The sequence below is a fragment of the Oncorhynchus keta genome, chromosome 8 (assembly GCF_023373465.1).
Source record: "Oncorhynchus keta strain PuntledgeMale-10-30-2019 chromosome 8, Oket_V2, whole genome shotgun sequence".
NCBI lineage: Eukaryota > Metazoa > Chordata > Actinopteri > Salmoniformes > Salmonidae > Oncorhynchus > Oncorhynchus keta.
In genome coordinates this window covers 37,879,149-37,901,268 of record NC_068428.1, presented here as the reverse complement: position 1 = coordinate 37,901,268, position 22,120 = coordinate 37,879,149, and the positions used below count along the sequence as shown (strand labels likewise).

Genomic DNA, 22,120 nt, shown 5'->3' with positions numbered 1-22,120 from the left:
TGTGTGAGTGCTTGTGTGCCTATGTGCATGCGTGTGTGTTATCCAAAAGCCCAAACAGTCTAGTACTATGATCGCCTTGCAGCCAGGACTAATCAATGAATAAGGCTGACGGCGATCATAGAGGACCAAAGTGTAACAGTCTTAGCAGCCGAGTTATAGTTTTGAAGCCTCTGCCTTCCTTTGACATTGAGCCGGAGAGAGAGTCAAAGCCATTACCTTACACAGTACTGTTGCCTGCTCATGCTTAAATTAAATATTCACCGGCTGTGTTTTTCTTATATAGCTAGCCGGGGTTAGAGTTCAACGTTGACTGGCTCTCCTGAGCATTTAACACACTCTGTTAATGGACTAATGGGCTTCCAGGCATTAGCTAAGCAATTACCAGGCTGCTGTAAGTAAAGAGGACATTTTGGTCTTGTCCTTTACCTTAAAGTTGAGTGGAGTTGTTCGTTGCTTTCTGCTTCTCCTCTGTGTGAATATTTGAGGACCGTTGTGGGGCGTTAATTGAACCCCCTCCCATCTGAATCTGATGACCTCAGCTCTTTAATTTGAATTAATTTGCAGCTAGGTTTGTTTAAATTTAGGGAGTGTTAGGAAGTCTTGTCGATTTCAAGAATGACAAATATGATGGAACTGTTACTGCATTAACCAACTAGCCCCAGATAATGGAGTTGCCATGGATACTATTACCACGGACACAGAGTACTGTAGAGTCTGCCATAGGAAGATGTCATCACAGAAAACACTTCACTCTTTCAAAGTCATCCCAATTCCAGACTTGGAAACAGAAGACACACACATCTTCTAGATGCTACAAACGGTCCTGTCATCTGTTCTGAGTATTTTCTGTCAATTATCAACAATGAATGACTTGTTGTTGTGAAGGCCATGAGCATCAATCCTCTGTCTCTTGTTCTACCTTCATATCAATCATACTGTACAGTACCTCTCTCTGAATACGTCCCAAACAGACCCCTTTTCCCTATAGAGTGCACGACTAGGGCCCTGGTTAGAAATAGTGCACTAATGAAGGAAAAGAGTTCCATTTGGGATACACACTCTCTGTGTTCCATGATACTGATCTGATGGACCCTAACCACAGCTCACTCATTTTAGCCCTGATGTCCTGCATGATGTCAGGTGTCAGATGGATGCTCTATGTAATCTGAGCCTGCCTCGCTGGTCTGGGTTCAGTGATACCGGATCCTACTGGATCTTCTAGTTCCCTTCTAGGCTTTTAGTTTATATCTAATGTATGTCATTAAGATCAGCTGTTTATGTCCAAATATCGATAAGGTATGTGACAGAGTTCTTTTTGTAATAACCTGGTTTAGGAGACATTCATTCACGCTGATATTAACGTGGTATAAATGTAGAACGTTTTTTTCAGATCTAGGCTAAAAATCATGCACCAGACACCTCACTTAAAATGTGTTACACTTACACACAACCCATCCACAGTTAAATGTCACACTTACACACAACACATCCACAGTTAAATATGTCACACTTACACACAACACATCCACAGTTAAATAAGTCACACTTACACACAACACATCCACAGTTAAATATGTTACAATTACACACAACACATCCACAGTTAAATATGTTACAATTACACACAACACATCCACAGTTAAATAAGTCACTCTTACACACAACACATCCACAGTTAAATAAGTCACACTTACACACAACACATCCACAGTTAAATATGTCACACTTACACACAACACATCCACAGTTAAATAAGTCACACTTACACACAACACATCCACAGTTAAATATGTCACACTTACACACAACCCATCCACAGTTAAATAAGTCACACTTACACACAACACATCCACAGTTAAATATGTCACACTTACACACAACACATCCACAGTTAAATGTGTTACACTTACACACAACACATCCACAGTTAAATGTGTTACACTTACACACAACACATCCACAGTTAAATGTCACACTTACACACAACACATCCACAGTTAAATGTGTTACACTTACACACAACACATCCACAGTTAAATGTGTTACACTTACACACAACACATCCACAGTTAAATATGTCACACTTACACACAACCCATCCACAGTTAAATGTCACACTTACACACAACACATCCACAGTTAAATATGTCACACTTACACACAACACATCCACAGTTAAATATGTCACACTTACACACAACACATCCACAGTTTTCTCTTCTTCTGTCACTCATCCATTGTCAGCTTTTTCCAAAAGAATTGCAATAATCCTGTCCTACATTTCTGCGGTGCTGTGGGCTACAGATGCAGGCCTCTCAACATGCAACGTCTGCTTTGTGCATTAACAAAATTACCATTCACCTATTGCTCTGTCTGGCAGTATAGCTTCTGTCTCTCTGGACATGTCTGTCATGTGAAGGGTGTCTATTAGCCTGGAGAGTCCCGGTTGCTATATAGTCTCTCGCTGTTTTAACTAAATTACCACCTGGAGTGTGGGATTTGTTGTGTATCCCGTGTCTGTCTGGTTTGGGCTGTGATGTAAAGGTTGTCCGTGTGCCTGGAGACTCACACACACACACACACACACACACACACACACACACACACACACACACACACACACACACACCACACACCACACACCACACACACACACACACACACACACACCACACACCACACACACACACACACACACACACACCACACACACCACACACAGCACACACACACACCACACACACACACACACACACACACACACACACACACACACACACACACACACACACACACACACACACACACACACACACACACACACACACACACACACACACACACACACACACACACAGACACAGTGTGAAGGCTCTCTACGGGCCTGGAGAGGATTTGGAGAGTCTCCGAGAGGCAGGTTCTAAGTGATTGGTTACCTGGGGCACACCTTGTGTTAGAGGCATTGATCGGAGGCTAGTGAATTGCATTGTGGGTCTGATTACTGGTGTCAGTGAGGGGAGTGATCACGTGGGACCGAGCGCTCGCCAGCGGAGCGGAGCGCTCCATGTGCTGCATTAGCTTCTACAAAATGACTTTATCAGTCTTACATACCCCCGTCTCCATCACACACACACACACACACACACACACACACACACACACACACACACACACACACACACACACACACACACACACACACACACACACACACACACACACACACACACACACACACACACACACACACACACACAATGATTTAGTGGCAGGCAGCTGAGCCACGGAGGGCAGGAGGGGGGAGAGCAGTCAGTGTATGGGTGTGGAAATTATGTATGAGTTTACCAGCGTTTTAACACCGCACAGCATCAGTCTGACTAGATAACAGTATAACAGTAACATGTTGTGTGTGTGTGTGTGGTGCCTGTGAGTTTGCGTATGTTTGAATCTGATTCTCCTGTTACTGGGGGAACAATAGCCATTCCTCCCCTTTTATTAAGACTCTGTCCTACCCAGCGACAGACAGGCCAATAAGAACCCTCATGTTAATCACAGCATGGCAGGTGAGAAAGGCAATCCGGTTGGTGCTGCCTCTGGAAGGTGATGTGTGTGTAGGGGGAGGATACACTAGTCAGGACTTTGAAGAGTTGAACCACCACACACAGACCTAATCCCACCATGCCCTGGGTCACCACCACACACAGACCTAATCCCACCATGCCCTGGGTCACCACCACACACAGACCTAATCCCACCATGCCCTGGGTCACCACCACACACAGACCTAATCCCACCATGCCCTGGGTCACCACCACACACAGACCTAATCCCACCATGCCCTGGGTCACCACCACACACAGACCTAATCCCACCATGCCCTGGGTCACCACCACACACAGACCTAATCCCACCATGCCCTGGGTCACCACCACACACAGACCTAATCCCACCATGCCCTGGGTCACCACCACACACAGACCTAATCCCACCATGCCCTGGGTCACCACCACATACAGAGCTAATCCCAACATGCCTTCGGTCACCACCACACACAGACCTAATCCCACCATGCCCTGGGGCACCACCACACACAGAGCAAATCCCACCATGCCCCTGGGCACTACCACACACAGAGCTAATTCCTACAATGCCCTGGAGCACTACCACACACAGAGATAATCCCACTAAACCCTGGGGCACTACCACACACAGAGCTAATCTCACTAAACCCTGGGGCACTACCACACACAGAGCTAATCCCACTAAACCCTGGGGCACTACCACACACAGAGCTAATCCCACTAAACCCTGGGGCACTACCACACACAGAGCTAATCCCACTAAAACCTGGGGCACTACCACACACAGACCTAATCTCACTAAACCCTGGGGCACTACCACACACAGAGCTAATCCCACTAAACCCAGGGACACTACCACACGCAGAGCTAATCCCACTAAACCCAGGGTCACCACCACACACAGACCTAATCCCACCATGCCCTGGGTCACCACCACACACAGACCTAATCCCACCATGCCCTGGGTCACCACCACACACAGACCTAATCCCACCATGCCCTGGGTCACCACCACACACAGAGCTCATCCCACCATGCCCTGGGTCACTACCACACACAGAGCTCATCCCACCATGCCCTGGGTCACCACCACACACAGACCTAATCCCACCATGCCCTGGGGCACCACCACACACAGAGCAAATCCCACCATGCCCCTGGGCACTCACAGAGCTAATTCCTACAATGCCCTGGAGCACTACCACACACAGAGATAATCCCATGCCCTGGGGCACTACCACACACAGAGCTAATCTCACTAAACCCTGGGGCACTACCACACACAGAGCTAATCCCACTAAACCCTGGGGCACTACCACACACAGAGCTAATCCCACTAAACCCCATACCACACACAGAGCTAAAACCTGGGGCACTACCACACACAGAGCTAATCACTAAACCCTGGGGCACTACCACACACAGAGCTAATCCCCTAAACCCAGGGGCAGAGCTAATCCCACTAAACCCAGGGTCACCACCACACACAGACCTAATCCCACCATGCCCTGGGTCACCACCACACACAGAGCTCATCCCACCATGCCCTGGGTCACTACCACACACAGAGCTCATCCCACCATGCCCTGGGTCACTACCACACACAGAGCTAATCACACCATGCCCTGGGTCACTACCACACACAGAGCTAATCACACCATGCCCTGGGTCACTACCACACACAGAGCTAATCCCACTATGCCCTGGGGCACTACCACACAGAGCTCATCCCACCATGCCCTGGGTCACTACCACACACAGAGCTAATCATACCATGCCCTGGGGCACTACCACACACAGAGCTAATCACACCATGCCCTGGGGCACTACCACACACAGAGCACATCCCACCATGCCCTGGGTCACTACCACACACAGAGCTAATCACACCATGCCCTGGGTCACTACCACACACAGAGCTAATCACACCATGCCCTGGGTCACTACCACACACAGAGCTAATCACACCATGCCCTGGGTCACTACCACACACAGAGCTAATCACACCATGCCCTGGGTCACTACCACACACAGAGCTAATCCCACTATGCCCTGGGGCACTACCACACAGAGCTCATCCCACCATGCCCTGGGTCACTACCACACACAGAGCTAATCACACCATGCCCTGGGGCACTACCACACACAGAGCTAATCACACCATGCCCTGGGGCACTACCACACACAGAGCACATCCCACCATGCCCTGGGTCACTACCACACAGAGCTAATCACACCATGCCCTGGGTCACTACCACACAGAGCTAATCACACCATGCCCTGGGTCACTACCACACAGAGCTAATCACACCATGCCCTGGGTCACTACCACACAGAGCTAATCACACCATGCCCTGGGTCACTACCACACAGAGCTAATCACACCATGCCCTGGGTCACTACCACACAGAGCTAATCACACCATGCCCTGGGTCACTACCACACAGAGCTAATCACACCATGCCCTGGGGCACTACCACACAGAGCTAATCACACCATGCCTGTGTTTTTCGCTTTTGTCTATACTATGAGACCTGTTTCTGTTTTTGGAAAATGTGTTTGTTATTCACTATTCAGAACAGGATGATGTCCTCAAACATTTGTTTATGCTTTTATCCCTTTCAGTTCAACTTCTAGGCTACAGTGTGTGTGTGTTTATGTGTGTGTGTGTGTGTGTTTGTTTGTTTGTTTGTGTACGTGTGTGTGTGTGTGTGTGTTTCTGGTCATGTACTACACTCCTCGGACACGGTTCCCTTTTTAACTTCCTTCAGTGATTATGAGAAGCTCTTAGTGTCTCTCATAGTGGGGACAGCGTTCAGTAGTCATGAGAAGCTCTTAGTGTCTCTCATAGTGGGACAGTGTTCAGTAGTCATGAGAAGCTCTTAGCGTCTCTCATAGTGGGACAGCGTTCAGTAGTCATGAGAAGCTCTTAGTGTCTCTCATAGTGGGGACAGCGTTCAGTAGTCATGAGAAGCTCTTAGTGTCTCTCATAGTAGGACAGCGTTCAGTAGTCATGAGAAGCTCTTAGTGTCTCTCATAGTGGGACAGCGTTCAGTAGTCATGAGAAGCTCTTAGTGTCTCTCATAGTGGACAGCGTTCAGTAGTCATGAGAAACTCTTAGCGTCTCTCATCGTGGGACAGCGTTCAGTAGTCATGAGAAGCTCCTAGCGTCTCTCATAGTGGGACAGCATTCAGTAGTCATGAGAAGCTCTTAGCGTCTCTCATAGTAGGACAGCGTTCAGTAGTCATGAGAAGCTCTTAGTGTCTCTCATAGTGGACAGCGTTCAGTAGTCATGAGAAGCTCTTAGTGTCTCTCATAGTGGGACAGCATTCAGTAGACATGAGAAGCTCTTAGTGTCTCTTATAGTGGGACAGCGTTCAGTAGTCATGAGAAGCTCTTAGTGTCTCTCATAGTGGGACAGCGTTCAGTAGTCATGAGAAGCTCTTAGCGTCTCTCATAGTGGGACAGCGTTCAGTAGTCATGAGAAGCTCTTAGTGTCTCTCATAGTGGGACAGCGTTCAGTAGTCATGAGAAGCTCTTAGCGTCTCTCATAGTGGGACAGCGTTCAGTAGTCATGAGAAGCTCTTAGTGTCTCTCATAGTGGGACAGCGTTCAGTAGTCATGAGAAGCTCTTAGCGTCGCTCATCGTGGGGACAGTGTTCAGTAGTCATGAGAAGCTCTTCGTGTCTCTCATAGTGGGACAGCGTTCAGTAGTCATGAGAAGCTCTTAGCGCCTCTCATAGTAGGACAGCGTTCAGTAGTCATGAGAAGCTCTTAGTGTCTCTCATAGTGGGACAGCGTTCAGTAGTCATGAGAAGCTCTTAGCGCCTCTCATAGTAGGACAGCGTTCAGTAGTCATGAGAAGCTCTTAGCGTCTCTCATAGTGGGACAGCGTTCAGTAGTCATGAGAAGCTCTTAGCGTCTCTCATAGTGGGACAGCGTTCAGTAGTCATGAGAAGCTCTTAGCGTCTCTCATAGTGGGACAGCGTTCAGTAGTCATGAGAAGCTCTTAGCGCCTCTCATAGTAGGACAGCGTTCAGTAGTCATGAGAAGCTCTTAGCGTCTCTCATAGTGGGACAGCGTTCAGTAGTCATGAGAAGCTCTTAGTGTCTCTCATAGTGGGACAGCGTTCAGTAGTCATGAGAAGCTCTTAGCGCCTCTCATCGTGGGACAGCGTTCAGTAGTCATGAGAAGCTCTTAGCGTCTCTCATAGTGGGACAGCGGTCAGTAGTCATGAGAAGATCTTAGCGTCTCTCATCGTGGGGACAGCGTTCAGTAGTCATGAGAAGCTCTTAGCGCCTCTCATAGTAGGACAGCGTTCAGTAGTCATGAGAAGCTCTTAGCGCCTCTCATCGTGGTACAGCGTTCAGTAGTCATGAGAAGCTCTTAGCACCTCTCATAGTGGGACAGCGTTCAGTAGTCATGAGAAGCTCTTAGTGCCTCTCATCGTGGGACAGCGTTCAGTAGTCATGAGAAGATCTTAGCGTCTCTCATAGTGGGACAGCGTTCAGCAGTCATGAGAAGCTCTTAGCGTCTCTCATAGTGGGACAGCGTTCAGTAGTCATGAGAAGCTCTTAGCGTCTCTCATAGTGGGACAGCGTTCAGTAGTCATGAGAAGCTCTTAGCGTCTCTCATAGTGGGACAGCGTTCAGTAGTCATGAGAAGCTCTTAGCGTCTCTCATAGTGGGACAGCGTTCAGTAGTCATGAGAAGCTCTTAGCGTCTCTCATAGTGAGACAGCGTTCAGTACTCATGAGAAGCTCTTAGCGTCTCTCATCGTGGGACAGCGTTCAGTAGTCATGAGAAGCTCTTAGCGTCTCTCATAGTGGGACAGCGTTCAGTAGTCATGAGAAGCTCTTAGTGTCTCTCATCGTGTTCTCGTACACTCTTATCTACAAGTCACTAGGTGTAGTCAGTGAGCTGGTCTCTACGGGTCACTAGGTGTAGTCAGTGAGCTGGTCTCTACGGGTCACTAGGTGTAGTCAGTGAGCTGGTCTCTACGGGTCACTAGGTGTAGTCAGTGAGCTGGTCTCTACGGGTCACTAGGTGTTGTCAGTGAGCTGGTCTCTACGGGTCACTAGGTGTAGTCAGTGAGCTGGTCTCTACGGGTCACTAGGTGTAGTCAGTGAGCTGGTTTCTACGGGTCACTAGGTGGAGTCAGTGAGCTGGTTTCTACGGGTCACTAGGTGGAGTCAGTGAGCTGGTTTCTACGGGTCACTAAGTGTAGTCAGTGAGCTGGTTTCTACGGGTCACTAAGTGTAGTCAGTGAGCTGGTCTCTACGGGTCACTAAGTGTAGTCAGTGAGCTGGTCTCTACGGGTCACTAGGTGTAGTCAGTGAGCTGGTCTCTACGGGTCAATAGGTGTAGTCAGTGAGCTGGTCTCTACGGGTCACTAAGTTTTGTCAGTGAGCTGGTCTCTACGGGTCACTAAGTGTAGTCAGTGAGCTGGTCTCTACGGGTCACTAAGTGTAGTCAGTGAGCTGGTCTCTACGGGTCACTAGGTGTAGTCAGTGAGCTGGTCTCTACGGGTCACTAGGTGTAGTCAGTGAGCTGGTCTCTACGGGTCACTAAGTGTAGTCAGTGAGCTGGTCTCTACGGGTCACTAGGTGTAGTCAGTGAGCTGCTCTTGAAAGGTCAAGTAGTTGAAACTGGATCAGCAGCACGACCAGGTGGACTGGGGACAGCCAGGAGTCATCAGGCCAGGTAGTCTTGAGGCATGGTCCCAGGGCTCAGGTGCTTCGGGAGGGGAGGGAGAGAGAGAGAGAATTAGAGGGAGCCTACTTAAATTCCCACTGGCCACCAGATGAGACAGGAGAATTACACCAGATATATCAGACTGCATCTAGGATATTGTGCAAGGTTGAATTTAGTTCCTCAGTTAGGTGGTTAACCGATCGTTGTACTCTGACGTTCTTGGGTAGGTGGAGGGAGTCTGGAAGGGCCTCTAGGAATCTTTGGGTTGTCCGAGAATTTATAGAACAGCTTTTGATGATCCTTGGTTTGGGTCTGAGCTGATTATTTGTTGCGATTGCAAATGTAATAAGATGCTGGTCCAATAGTCCAGGATTATGAAGAAAAAACATTTAGATCCACAATATTTATTCCACAGGACAAAATTAGGTCCAGAGTATGACTGTGACAGTGAGTAGGTGTGAGTAGACAAAACCCACTGAGTCGAAGATGGCTCCAAAAGCCTTTTGGTGTGGGTCTGTGGACTTTTCCATGTGAATATTAAAGTCACCAAAAATCGGAATATTATCTGCCATGACCACAAGGTCCGATAGGAACTCAGGGAACTCAGTGAGGAACGGAGTATAAGGCCCTGTAATAAAACACTAGCTATAACAAGTGATTGAGCAGGCTGCATAGATTTCATGACTAGAAGCTCAAAAGATGAAAATGCAGTCCTTTTTTTTTGTAATTTTACATTTGCTGTCATAAATGTCAGCAACACCACCGCCTTTGCGGGATGCGAGGAGGATATGGTGACCAGTGTAACCAGGAGGAGAGGCCTTATTGAACACAGTAAGGCTTGAGCCATGTTTCATGGCTTGAGCCATGTTTCAGTCAGGCCAATCACATCAAGATTATGATCAGTGATTAGTTCATTGACTATAACTGCCCTGGAAGTGAGGGATCTAACATTAAGAAACCCTATTTTGAGATGTGAGATATCACAATCTCTTTCAATAATGACAGGAATGGAGAAGGTCTTTATTCCAGTGAGATTGCTAAAGCAAACACTGCCATGTTTAGTTTTGCTCAACCTATATTGAGGCACAGACATTGTCTCAATGGGGATAGCTGACTATGCTAGTGGCAGACTCCAATAAGCTGGCAGGGTGGCTAACAGCCTGCTGCCTGGCCTGCACCCTTTCTCATTATGGAGCTAGAGGAGTTAGAGCCCTGTCTATGTTCATAGATGAGATGAGAGCACCCCTCCAGCTAGGATGGAGTCCGTCACCAGGCTTGGTCGTGTTTGTGGGTGAGTCTCAGAAAGAGGGCCAATGATCTACAAATTCTATCTTTTGGGGAGGGGGGCAGAAAACAGTTTTCAACCAGAAATTGAGTTGTGAGACTCTGCTGTAGAGCTCATCACTCCCCCTAAATGCCGACACATCTTTCTAGCTGATTTACACCCTGAAGCTATGTTGCGCTTGGTGACCTCTGACTGTCTCATCCTAACATCATTGGTGCCGACGTGGATAACAATATCCCTATAATCTCTACACTCGCCAGTTTTAGCTTTAGCCAGCACCATCTTCAGATTAGCCTTAATGTCGGCAGCCCTGCCCCCTGGTGAACAGTGTATGATCGTTGGATGATTCTTTTGTGGGTAATGGAGTCGCCAATGACTAGGGTATTCAATTTGTCAGAGCTGATGGTGGGAAGCTTCGGTGTCTCAGACCCCGTAACGGGTGGAGGAGAGTAGAGACCTGAGAAGACTCTGGCTCTGACTCCGACTCGCTGCTTAATGGCGAAAACCGGTTGAAAGTGTCTGTCGGCTGAATGAGCGACACTGGATGAGCATGTCGACAGCATTTCTTCTCAGACGCCTTGAGAAAATTGTCCTGCTGCGGGGCTGTGCGTGGGGATTTATACTACTATCTGTGCTTACTGGTGGCACAGACACTGTTTCATCCTTTGCTACATTTCATTTCCCTTGCCTAACGCTTGCATCTGAAGCTGTGCTTGCACAACACAGCTATCCTCGCTATAAGGCGATTGTTGTCCTGTATATTATGAGTAACCATGTGTATGTGACAAATAAAATTTGATTTGATTTACAGCAACTGCAATTAGAAGGCATAATGCTAATGTTATTACTTAATTCGGCTGGACGAGGTCCTGATGAACCACGTCCAGATGAAGTGTCCGGGATGGAAAAGTTGAATGCATTAACAAATAGCACAACAGCTAAGAGACAAATCAGGAAGTTGAGGGCGGAGCAATGAGGCTGTGACGTGATGTATTTTTAGACAATGTGAGAGTGTTCCACCACGCTCTGCTCACCTACGCAGAGACAAAATGAGGACAATGATGAAGTGGAGGACAAGAAAAAACCCTCCATCCTTCATTTCTGATTCGTCAAATGTCTCCTCCAGATTCTCCAGACTGACCACCTGCTGACATGCCATGCCAGTGAATCACACACGAGAGAGAGAGAGAGAGAGGGGGGATTGAGAGGGAGAGGGATTGAGACGGAGAGGGATTGAAAGGGAGAGAAAGAGAGATTGAGAGGGAAAGAAAGAGATTGAGAGGGAGAGAAAGACATTGAGAGGGAGAGAGAGAGAGGGAGAGAGAGAAAAAGAGATTAATAGGGAGAGAAAGAGAGAGAGAGGGAGCAAAAGAAAGATAGAGAGAGAGAGGGAGAGAAAGAGAGAGAGAAAGAAAGATTGATAGGGAGAGAAAGAGAGATAGAGAGGGAGCGAAAGAGAGAGAGAGGGAGAGAAAGAGATATTTATAAGGAGAGAGGGAGAATGTTCAGTATGGATGTAAGGCTACAGTGTTTTTCATGTCAGTTGTTCTAATCCCCTCTGGGAATTTTTCAGTCTAATTACCTGTTTTAAAGGCCCACAGCCAAGTGTGTGTGTGTGTGTGTGTGTGTGTGTGTGTGTGTGTGTGTGTGTGTGTGTGTGTGTGTGTGTGTGTGTGTGTGTGTGTGTGTGTGTGTGTGTGTGTGTGTGTGTGTGTGTGTGTGTGTGTGTGTGTGTGTGTGTGTGTGTGTGTGTGTGTGCAGTGACTCAAGAGGCCTGATGACATGACGTTTGCTTGCTCCTACCTGGCACGCAGGCGTCCCATCTAGAGCTCTGGAAATGCAAATGCGCTACGCTAAATGCTAATAGTATTAGTTAAAACTCAAACGTTCATTAAAATACACATGCAGGGTATTGAATTAAAGCTACACTCGTTGTGAATCCAGGCAACGAGTCAGATTTTTAAAATGCTTTTCGGCGAAAGCGTTAGAAGCTATTATCTGATAGCATGTAACACCCCAAAAGACCCGCAGGGGACGTAAACAAAATAATTAGCATAGTCGGCGCTACACAAACCACACAAATAAAATATAAAACATTCATTACCTTTGACCATCTTCTTTGTTGGCACTCCTAGATGTCCCATAATCACTATTGGGTCTTTTTTTCGATTAAATCGGTCCATATATAGCCTAGATATCGATCTATGAAGACTGTGTGATAAATGGAAAAAAATAGCGTTTCTTAACGTAACGTCATTTTTTAAAATTCAAAAAGTCGACGATAAACTTTCACAAAACACTTCGAAATACTTTTGTAATGCAACTTTAGGTATTAGTAAACGTTAATAAGCGATCAAATTTTTTATTTTTTATTTTATTTCACCTTTATTTAACCAGGTAGGCTAGTTGAGAACAAGTTCTCATTTGCAACTGCGACCTGGCCAAGATAAAGCATAGCAGTGTGAACAGACAACACAGAGTTACACATGGAGTAAACAATTAGCAAGTCAATAACACAGTAGAAAAAAAATGGGCAGTCTATATACAATGTGTGCAAAAGGCATGAGGAGGTAGGCGAATAATACAATTTTGCAGATTAACACTGGAGTGATAAATGATCAGATGGGCATGTACAGGTAGAGATATTGGTGTGCAAAAGAGCAGAAAAGTAAATAAATAAAAACAGTATAAAAACAGTATGGGAATGAGGTAGGTGAAAAAGGGTGAGCTATTTACCTATAGACTATGTACAGCTGCAGCGATCGGTTAGCTGCTCGGATAGCTGATGTTTGAAGTTGGTGAGGGAGATAAAAGTCTCCAACTTCAGCGATTTTTGCAATTCGTTCCAGTCACAGGCAGCAGAGTACTGGAACGAAAGGCGGCCAAATGAGGTGTTGGCTTTAGGGATGATCAGTGAGATACACCTGCTGGAGCGCGTGCTACGGATGGGTGTTGCCATCGTGACCAGTGAACTGAGATAAGGCGGAGCTTTACCTAGCATGGACTTGTAGATGACCTGGAGCCAGTGGGTCTGGCGACGAATATGTAGTGAGGGCCAGCCGACTAGAGCATACAAGTCGCAGTGGTGGGTGGTATAAGGTGCTTTAGTGACAAAACGGATGGCACTGTGATAGACTGCATCCAGTTTGCTGAGTAGAGTGTTGGAAGCCATTTTGTAGATGACATCGCCGAAGTCGAGGATCGGTAGGATAGTCAGTTTTACTAGGGTAAGCTTGGCAGCGTGAGTGAAGGAGGCTTTGTTGCGGAATAGAAAGCCGACTCTGGATTTGATTTTTGATTGGAGATGTTTGATGTGAGTCTGGAAGGAGAGTTTGCAGTCTAGCCAGACACCTAGGTACTTGTAGATGTCCACATATTCAAGGTTGGAACCATCCAGGGTGGTGATGCTAGTCGGACATGCGGGTGCAGGCAGCGATCGGTTGAAAAGCATGCATTTGGTTTTACTCGCGTTTAAGAGCAGTTGGAGGCCACGGAAGGAGTGCTGTATGGCATTGAAGCTCGTTTGGAGGTTTGATAGCACAGTGTCCAATGACGGGCCGAAAGTATATAGAATGGTGTCGTCTGCGTAGAGGTGGATCAGGGAATCGCCCGCAGCAAGAGCAACATCATTGATATATACAGAGAAAAGAGTCGGCCCGAGAATTGAACCCTGTGGCACCCCATAGAGACTGCCAGAGGACCGGACAGCATGCCCTCTGATTTGACAGACTGAACTCTGTCTGCAAAGTAATTGGTGAACCAGGCAAGGCAGTCATCCGAAAAACCGAGGCTGTTGAGTCTGCCGATAAGAATTTGGTGATTGACAGAGTCGAAAGCCTTGGCGAGGTCGATGAAGACGGCTGCACAGTACTGTCTTTTATCGATGGCGGTTATGATATCATTTAGTACCTTGAGTGTGGCTGAGGTGCACCCGTGACCGGCTCGGAAACCAGATTGCACAGCGGAGAAGGTACGGTGGGATTCGAGATGGTCAGTGACCTGTTTGTTGACTTGGCTTTCGAAGACCTTAGATAGACAGGGCAGGATGGATATAGGTCTATAGCAGTTTGGGTCCAGGGTGTCTCCCCCTTTGAAGAGGGGGATGACTGCGGCAGCTTTCCAATCCTTGGGGATCTCAGACGATATGAAAGAGAGGTTGAACAGGCTGGTAATAGGGGTTGCGACAATGGCGGCAGATAGTTTCAGAAATAGCGGGTCCAAATTAATCACGAGACTTAGTGTTTTCTATAGGGGTCCATCTTGAAATACTGTCCGTGTATTTCTCAACCAAAATATCCGGTCGGAGACCGGAAGAAATGGGCTGTCTCTTGTTCGTTTGACCAAGAAACAAATCCTAGGCAAATGACAAGACTGTTGACATCGTGTGGAAGCTGTAGGTACTGCAACCTCAGCCATATTTAATGTCTTTCGCCCATAACAATGGGTTGAAGCGGCGGATGGATATATTTTTCCACTTTCAGTGATCAGATTTTCCTGCACTTTCCAATGAAACGCACGTTCTGTTAAAGTCACAGCCGTGATTTAACCAGTTTTATAAATGTCTGAGTGTTTTCTATCCACACATACTAATCATATGCATATACTATATTCCTGGCATGAGTAGCAGGGCGCTGAAATGTTGCGCGATTTTTAACAGAATGTTCGAAAAAGTAGAGGGTAGGAGGAAGAGGTTAATGGATCAGTGAAGAGATTAGACCTAATGAATCAGGACGTGCGTGTGTGTGTGTGTGTGTGTGTGTGTTTGTGCGTGTGTGTGTGTGTGTTTGCTAAAGCCCAACATCTTTAAAAGGGCATAGAAAACCCTACACCACAGTGGTATTACCTGTTTACTAAAACAGTGATCATTTTGTGAGAAATGACAACATAGTGTCGGATCAGAGTTTACTCCTCAAGTCCATTCACTCACACTGAGTCTCTCTGAATCTGAAGCATCGCGTGCTAAAACCCACTCAGAACTATAATGAGAGAACTCTCTCACTTTAAAACCGTTTCCATGTAGCGCCTGTGTGCCTTGTGAATATCCAAGCAGCTCCGATCAAACATGTTGGCAGGTTGTTTTAAAGTAGCAAGTTGGTGAGAAAGTCATATGTGGTGAGAAACCACCAAGGTCCTGACCGTCCCTCTATCTCTCTCTGTCTCTCTCTCTGTCTCTCTCTCTCTGTCTCTCTCTCTGTCTCTCTCTCTATATCTCTCTCTCTCTGTCTCTCTCTCTGTCTCTCTCTCTCTCTCTCTCTCTCTCTCTCTCTCCCTCCTCTCTCTCCCTCTCTCTCCCTATCTCTCTCTCTCCCTCTCCTCTCCCTCTCCCTCTCCCTCTCCCTCTCCCTCTCCCTCTCCTCTCCCTCCTCTCTCTCTCTCTCTCTCTCTCTCTCTCTTGCTCTCTCTTTCTCTTTCTCTTTCTCTTTCTCTTTCTCTTTCTCTTTCTCTCCCTCTCTTTCTCTTTCTCTCCCTCTTTCTCTCTCTGTCTCTCTATCTCTCTCGTTTCTCTCTCTCTCTCTCTCTCTCTCTCCTCTCTCTCTCTCTCTCTCTCTCTCTCTCTCTCTCTCTCTCTCTCTCTCTCTCTCTCTCTCTCTCTCTCTCTCTCTCTCTCTCTCTCTCTCTCTCTCTCTCTCTCTCTCTCTCTCTCTCTCTCTCTCTCTCTCTCTCTCTCTCTCTCTCTCTCTCTCTCTCTCTCTCTCTCTCTCTCTCTCTCTCTCTCTCTCTCTCTCTCTCTCTCTCTCTCTCTCTCTCTCTCTCTCTCTCTCTCTCTCTCTCTCTCTCTCGCTCTGTGATGTAACTTCTAACTTTGTGTTTAAATAAAATATGTGCTACTACATATAGGAGAGGCATCTGTCCTGGTGTTGGGCACTGACAGGCTGGAGAGAACATTGTGCCTGCTTCCAGGCTGCTAGCTAAATCTAATCACATTAATTAAGCAATAAGGCACCTTGGGGATATATGGTAAATGGCCAATATACCACGGCTAAGGGCTGTTCATATTGCCTGGATACATCCCTTAGTCGTGGTATATTGGCCATGTACCGCAAACCCCAGAGGTGCCTCATTGTTATTATAAACTGTTTACCAACGTAGTTAGAGCAGTAAAAATACATGTTTTGTCATACCTGTGGCATACGGTCTGATATACCACAGCTGTCCGCCGATCAGCATCCAGGTCTCGAAACACCCAGTTTTATAATGGATAATGAATTATGATGCTAGCTAGTATAGCTACCAACTCTGTGGTATACCATTGGAGTCTATACTCTTAGAAAAATATATTCTACCTAGAACCTAAAAGGGTTTCTCAGATATCCCAATGTGAGAACCCTTTTGGGTTCCAGGTAGAACCTATTCACAAAGTACCGTTTTGGAATCTCTAAGAGTGTATGTTGTCTACTTTTCAGTGATTCCGTGATTTTATTGTAAGGAGTATAGTTGTGTATGTTTCTAGGAGTTCATTCATAGCTCAGTGAGAGGACAGGGGGAGATAGGTTAACAAAGTCATGTTTAAATGGGTTGTTGAACTTTTTCTGTTACTGTCGTGTCCTCTGCTGCATGCTGTTTGTTGTTGGCGCAGCAGTACAGAATCAAACACTGCTATCAGTTGACATCTTCTGCAAAGATCTGGATTCCTGGTCTTCCCTGGTATCACGATATTACAAATGCAATGGAGATTTCTGCATTGATTGTAGATATGAAGCTCATGATGGGAATTGGTTCTCAGCCAGGCATTGAACATGCTTTTGTTCTGAGCATCTATCTCTGCTATTCTATATGTAAGATGTGGCATCTCATATTGAGCCAGGCATTGAACATGCTATTGTTCTGAGCATCTCTGCTATTCTATATGTAAGATGTGGCATCTCATATTGACACCTTTTACCAATGGGGGGAACCAAAATCAATGATCAACCAGAATACTGACTGCTGAATGAAAGTGGTTGATACCAGCTAATAAAGACGTGTTGTGCGTGTTTGACATCGACTGCACTGCACAGAGTCACTGATCTACAAATCACTTTTTCTCCCAAAGATATCCTCAGTATTATGTGATCAGGATGAACGATTCTTCGCCCTTCTGCTGGTTGCTTCTCCAGGTCGCCTGTAACAAAAAAAGTGGTTGATATATTTGAATAAATGTATTTTTGTTCTCCCGTCTCGTTCCAGACGGAAGGCAAGGTGGGCGTGACGTTCAACATCGGCACGGTGGACATCAGTGTGAAGGAGTTAAACACTGCGATCAATGACGGGAAATATCACCTGGTTCGATTCACAAGGAATGGGGGGAATGCCACCCTGCAGGTGGACAACTGGCCAATCAACGAACACTTCCCCGCAGGTACCAATATCACCGTCTGGCATCTCAAACACTAACCTTTGACCTGATTGTTAACTTGTGTGTTAATGAGAAAGAGTTGGTCCCAATTCATTCCCTTGCCTTCTTCAATGGTGACTCTTTGATGTTCGCAGATCTGAAGGGTCTGGATAAGTACAAGCAGTGTAATGGTGGAGCTTCTGCCAATATGTCTTCCACCGTACATATCTGCAAACATCAAAGGTTCAGAGCCAAAGGGTTAGGGCCTAAGAGTTAGGGCCAAAGAGTTAGGGCCAAAGGGTTAGGGCCAAAGAGTTAGGGCCAAAGGGTTAGGGCCAAAGGGTTAGGGCCTAAGAGTTAGGGCCTAAGAGTTAGGGCCAAAGGGTTAGGGCCTAAGGGTTAGGGCCAAAGGGTTAGGGCCTAAGAGTTAGGGCCTAAGAGTTAGGGCCAAAGGGTTAGGGCCTAAGGGTTAGGGCCAAAGGGTTAGGGCCTAAGAGTTAGGGCCTAAGAGTTAGGGCCAAAGGGTTAGGGCCTAAGGGTTAGGGCCTAAGAGTTAAAGGGTTAGGGCCTAAGGGTTAGGGCCAAAGGGTTAGGGCCTAAGAGTTAGGGCCAAAGGGTTAGGGCCTAAGGGTTAGGGCCAAAGGGTTAGGGCCTAAGAGTTAGGGCCAAAGGGTTAGGGCCTAAGGGTTAGGGCCTAAGAGTTAGGGCCTAAGAGTTAGGGCCTAAGGGTTAGGGCCTAAGAGTTAGGGCCTAAGAGTTAGGGCCAAAGGGTTAGGGCCAAAGGGTTAGGGCCTAAGAGTTAGGGCCAAAGGGTTAGGGCCTAAGGGTTAGGGCCTAAGGGTTAGGGCCTAAGAGTTAGGGCCAAAGGGTTAGGGCCTAAGAGTTAGGGCCAAAGGGTTAGGGCCTAAGGGTTAGGGCCAAAGGGTTAGGGCCTAAGAGTTAGGGCCAAAGGGTTAGGGCCTAAGGGTTAGGGCCAAAGGGTTAGGGCCTAAGAGTTAGGGCCAAAGGGTTAGGGCCTAAGGGTTAGGGCCTAAGAGTTAGGGCCTAAGGGTTAGGGCCTAAGAGTTAGGGCCAAAGGGTTAGGGCCTAAGGGTTAGGGCCTAAGAGTTAGGGCCAAAGGGTTAGGGCCTAAGGGTTAGGGCCTAAGGGTTAGGGCCTAAGAGTTAGGGCCAAAGGGTTAGGGCCTAAGGGTTAGGGCCTAAGAGTTAGGGCCAAAGGGTTAGGGCCTAAGGGTTAGGGCCTAAGAGTTAGGGCCAAAGGGTTAGGGCCAAAGGGTTAGGGCCAAAGGGTTAGGGCCAAAGGGTTAGGGCCTAAGAGTTAGGGCCAAAGGGTTAGGGCCAAAGGGTTAGGGCCTAAGAGTTAGGGCCTAAGGGTTAGGGCCTAAGAGTTAGGGCCAAAGGGTTAGGGCCAAAAGGTTAGGGCCAAAGGGTTAGGGCCTAAGAGCTAGGGCCAAAGGGTTAGGGCCAAAGGGTTAGGGCCAAAGGGTTAGGGCCAAAGGGTTAGGGCCTAAGGGTTAGGGCCTAGAGGGCCAAAGGGTTAGGGCCTAAGGGTTAGGGCCTAAGAGTTAGGGCCAAGGGTTAGGGCCTAAAGCCAAAGGGTTAGGGCCAAAGGGTTAGGGCCAAAGGGTTAGGGCCAAAGGGTTAGGGCCAAAGGGTTAGGGCCTAAGAGTTAGGGCCTAAGGGTTAGGGCCTAAGAGTTAGGGCCAAAGGGTTAGGGCCAAAAGGTTAGGGCCAAAGGGTTAGGGCCTAAGAGCTAGGGCCAAAGGGTTAGGGCCAAAGGGTTAGGGCCAAAGGGTTAGGGCCAAAGGGTTAGGGCCTAAGGGTTAGGGCCAAAGGGTTAGGGCCAAAGGGTTAGGGCCTAAGGGTTAGGGCCTAAGGGTTAGGGCCTAAGGGTTAGGGCCTAAGGGTTAGGGCCAAAGGGTTAGGGCCAAAGGGTTAGGGCCAAAGGGTTAGGGCCAAATGGTTAGGACCTAAGGGTTAGGGCCAAAGGGTTAGGGCCTAAGGGTTAGGGCCAAAGGGAAAGGTCCAGGGAGTGAATTGGGAACTGTGAAAGTTAGACCTCTGTTAGACCCACTGGACATCACCTGTTTACAAAGGTCAACTGACAAGGCTGTTAAAGTCATAATATCAGTAGGTAGTGGATGAGTATACAGCCCATGCTTGGTTCTGTCCCACAGTGGGACGAAGGACACTAGCATGCTGCCAAGCACTCCAATTTAGTGACGTGAGAACAGATGTGAACTGGTGAAATCATGCTCTGCTCTTGCTCCAGTCTATTCCCCCCCCCAGTCTCAAAGGGTATATGCTAGAGTTGGGAATTGCCAGCGACCTCACGATACAATATCATCACAATACTTACGTTCCGATACAATATTCATTGCGATTTTCATGAATCTCATGATTCTACAACATACAGTGGTTGTTCCTTTAGAAATTGCGGCCTACTGCAGCACAGCTTGCAGGGTGCCGCAGAATTATATGGCACGTTGTTTGAGTGTCAGCCATTGTGGCCAGAATGACACAATTTACAACAATCTGCCACCATCTACCACAAACAGCTTCCTTTAAAAGCTCAAAACTTTTAATAAAGGAAGAGCCACTGTATGTATTGCGATTCCATACTGTGATTTTATTGCGATTCACATTCCAAACATATTGCTCACTATTAACAGTGTTTTCAGAAAATATTCAAACCTCTTGACTTATTCCACATTTGTTTGCATTACAGCCTGAATTCAACATTGATAAAATATTTGTTTTTTTCTCACCCATCTACACACAATACCCCATAATGACATCACAATACCCCACGATGACATCACAATACCCTATTATGACATCACAATACCCTATTATGACATCACAACACCCCATGATGACATCACAATACCCCATTATGACATCACAAGGAAGACCATTTGGAATGAATAATGCCTAAAGTTTTAACCCTATCCTTTATCCTAAAGTGAAACTGACACAGTGTTTAATGAACATGAAATCTTAATCCAGTCTGGGAATGACGTAGAGTAAGGCATTTGTGAAAATTCTGTAGCAATAGAGTGGGAATGTGTCCGTGCGTTTGGTCAATTAACAGACACTGCAGTAAATTAAACTATATGTAAATATCACCATACTCCTCTTACATTTGGGAACTTTCTCACCCTCAGTTACCTATGAACATCACTAACAACAAGTTCAACAACTAATGTTAGGAAACAGTAGATAAACTCTCTCAGATGTTTTCAGCTAATTGCGTCAAAATGGCGCTTATAAATGATGGGGCTTGTCTCAAGCCACGTTTTGACAATTTAATGGGAACTTGCCTGACAGCCCATTTGAACGATACCAAATCAATATGATTGACAACCAAGGGATATACTAACTGTGGATAACAGTCATTCAAGTTCAGCATAGCTAGCTAGCAAAGTGATTCGCATTTCTAGCTGTAGCCACAGAAAAACAATATGGAGGAGAAGTCTGCTACTCACCAACTCGTCCTATGACAAATCCTCCCCATTAGCTAGCTAGCTAACATTAGGCTCCATGTTTATAGCTAACGTACATAATAGATAAGCTAGCTATCCCAGTCAGGAGAGCATCCTGACGGGTTGCATCACTGCCTGGTGTGGCAACTGCTCAGCCTCCGACCGCAAGGCACTACAGAGGGTAGTGCGAACGGCCCAGTACTACCCTGGGGCCAGGCTTCCTGCCATCCAGGACCTCTTTGCCAGGCTGTGTCAGAGAAAGGCCCTGAAAATTGTCAAAGACTCCAGCCACCCTAGTCATAGACTGTTCTCTCTGCTAGTGCATGGCAAGCGGTACCGGAGTGCCAAGTCTAGGTCCAAGAGGCTTCTAAGCAGCTTCTACCACCAAGCCATAAGGCTCCTGAACATCTAGTCACATGTCTACCCAGACTATTCACATTGCCCCTCCCCCCTCTCCACACCACTGCCACTCTCTGTTGTCATTTATGCATAGCCATTTTAATTAACTCTACCTACATGTACATACTACCTCAACTAACCGGTGCTCCCGCACATTGACTCTGTACCGGTACCCCCTGTATATATTGACTCTGTACCGACACCCCCTGTATATATTGACTCTGTACCGACACCCCCTGTATATATTGACTCTGTACCGACACCCCCTGTATATATTGACTCTGTACCTGTATATATTGACACCCCCTGTATATATTGACTCTGTACCGACACCCCCCTGTATATATTGACTCTGTACCGAC

General features: G+C 47.0%; 1 protein-coding gene across 14 annotated transcripts in view; it reads left to right on the top strand.

The window, feature by feature from the left end:
• Window positions 1-22,120, top strand: part of LOC118378319 (neurexin-3b-like) — a 778,567-nt gene that overhangs the window by 648,574 nt on the left and 107,873 nt on the right. For all 14 annotated transcript variants that reach the window (XR_008141146.1, XR_008141145.1, XM_052524146.1 and 11 more), the window contains one exon: window positions 17,728-17,899. Coding sequence is in view for 12 of the 14 variants with exons in the window: in XM_052524146.1 (XP_052380106.1) it covers window positions 17,728-17,899 (172 nt within the window). In the remaining 2 variants the exon portion in view is untranslated. The remainder of the gene's footprint in view (window positions 1-17,727; window positions 17,900-22,120) is intronic.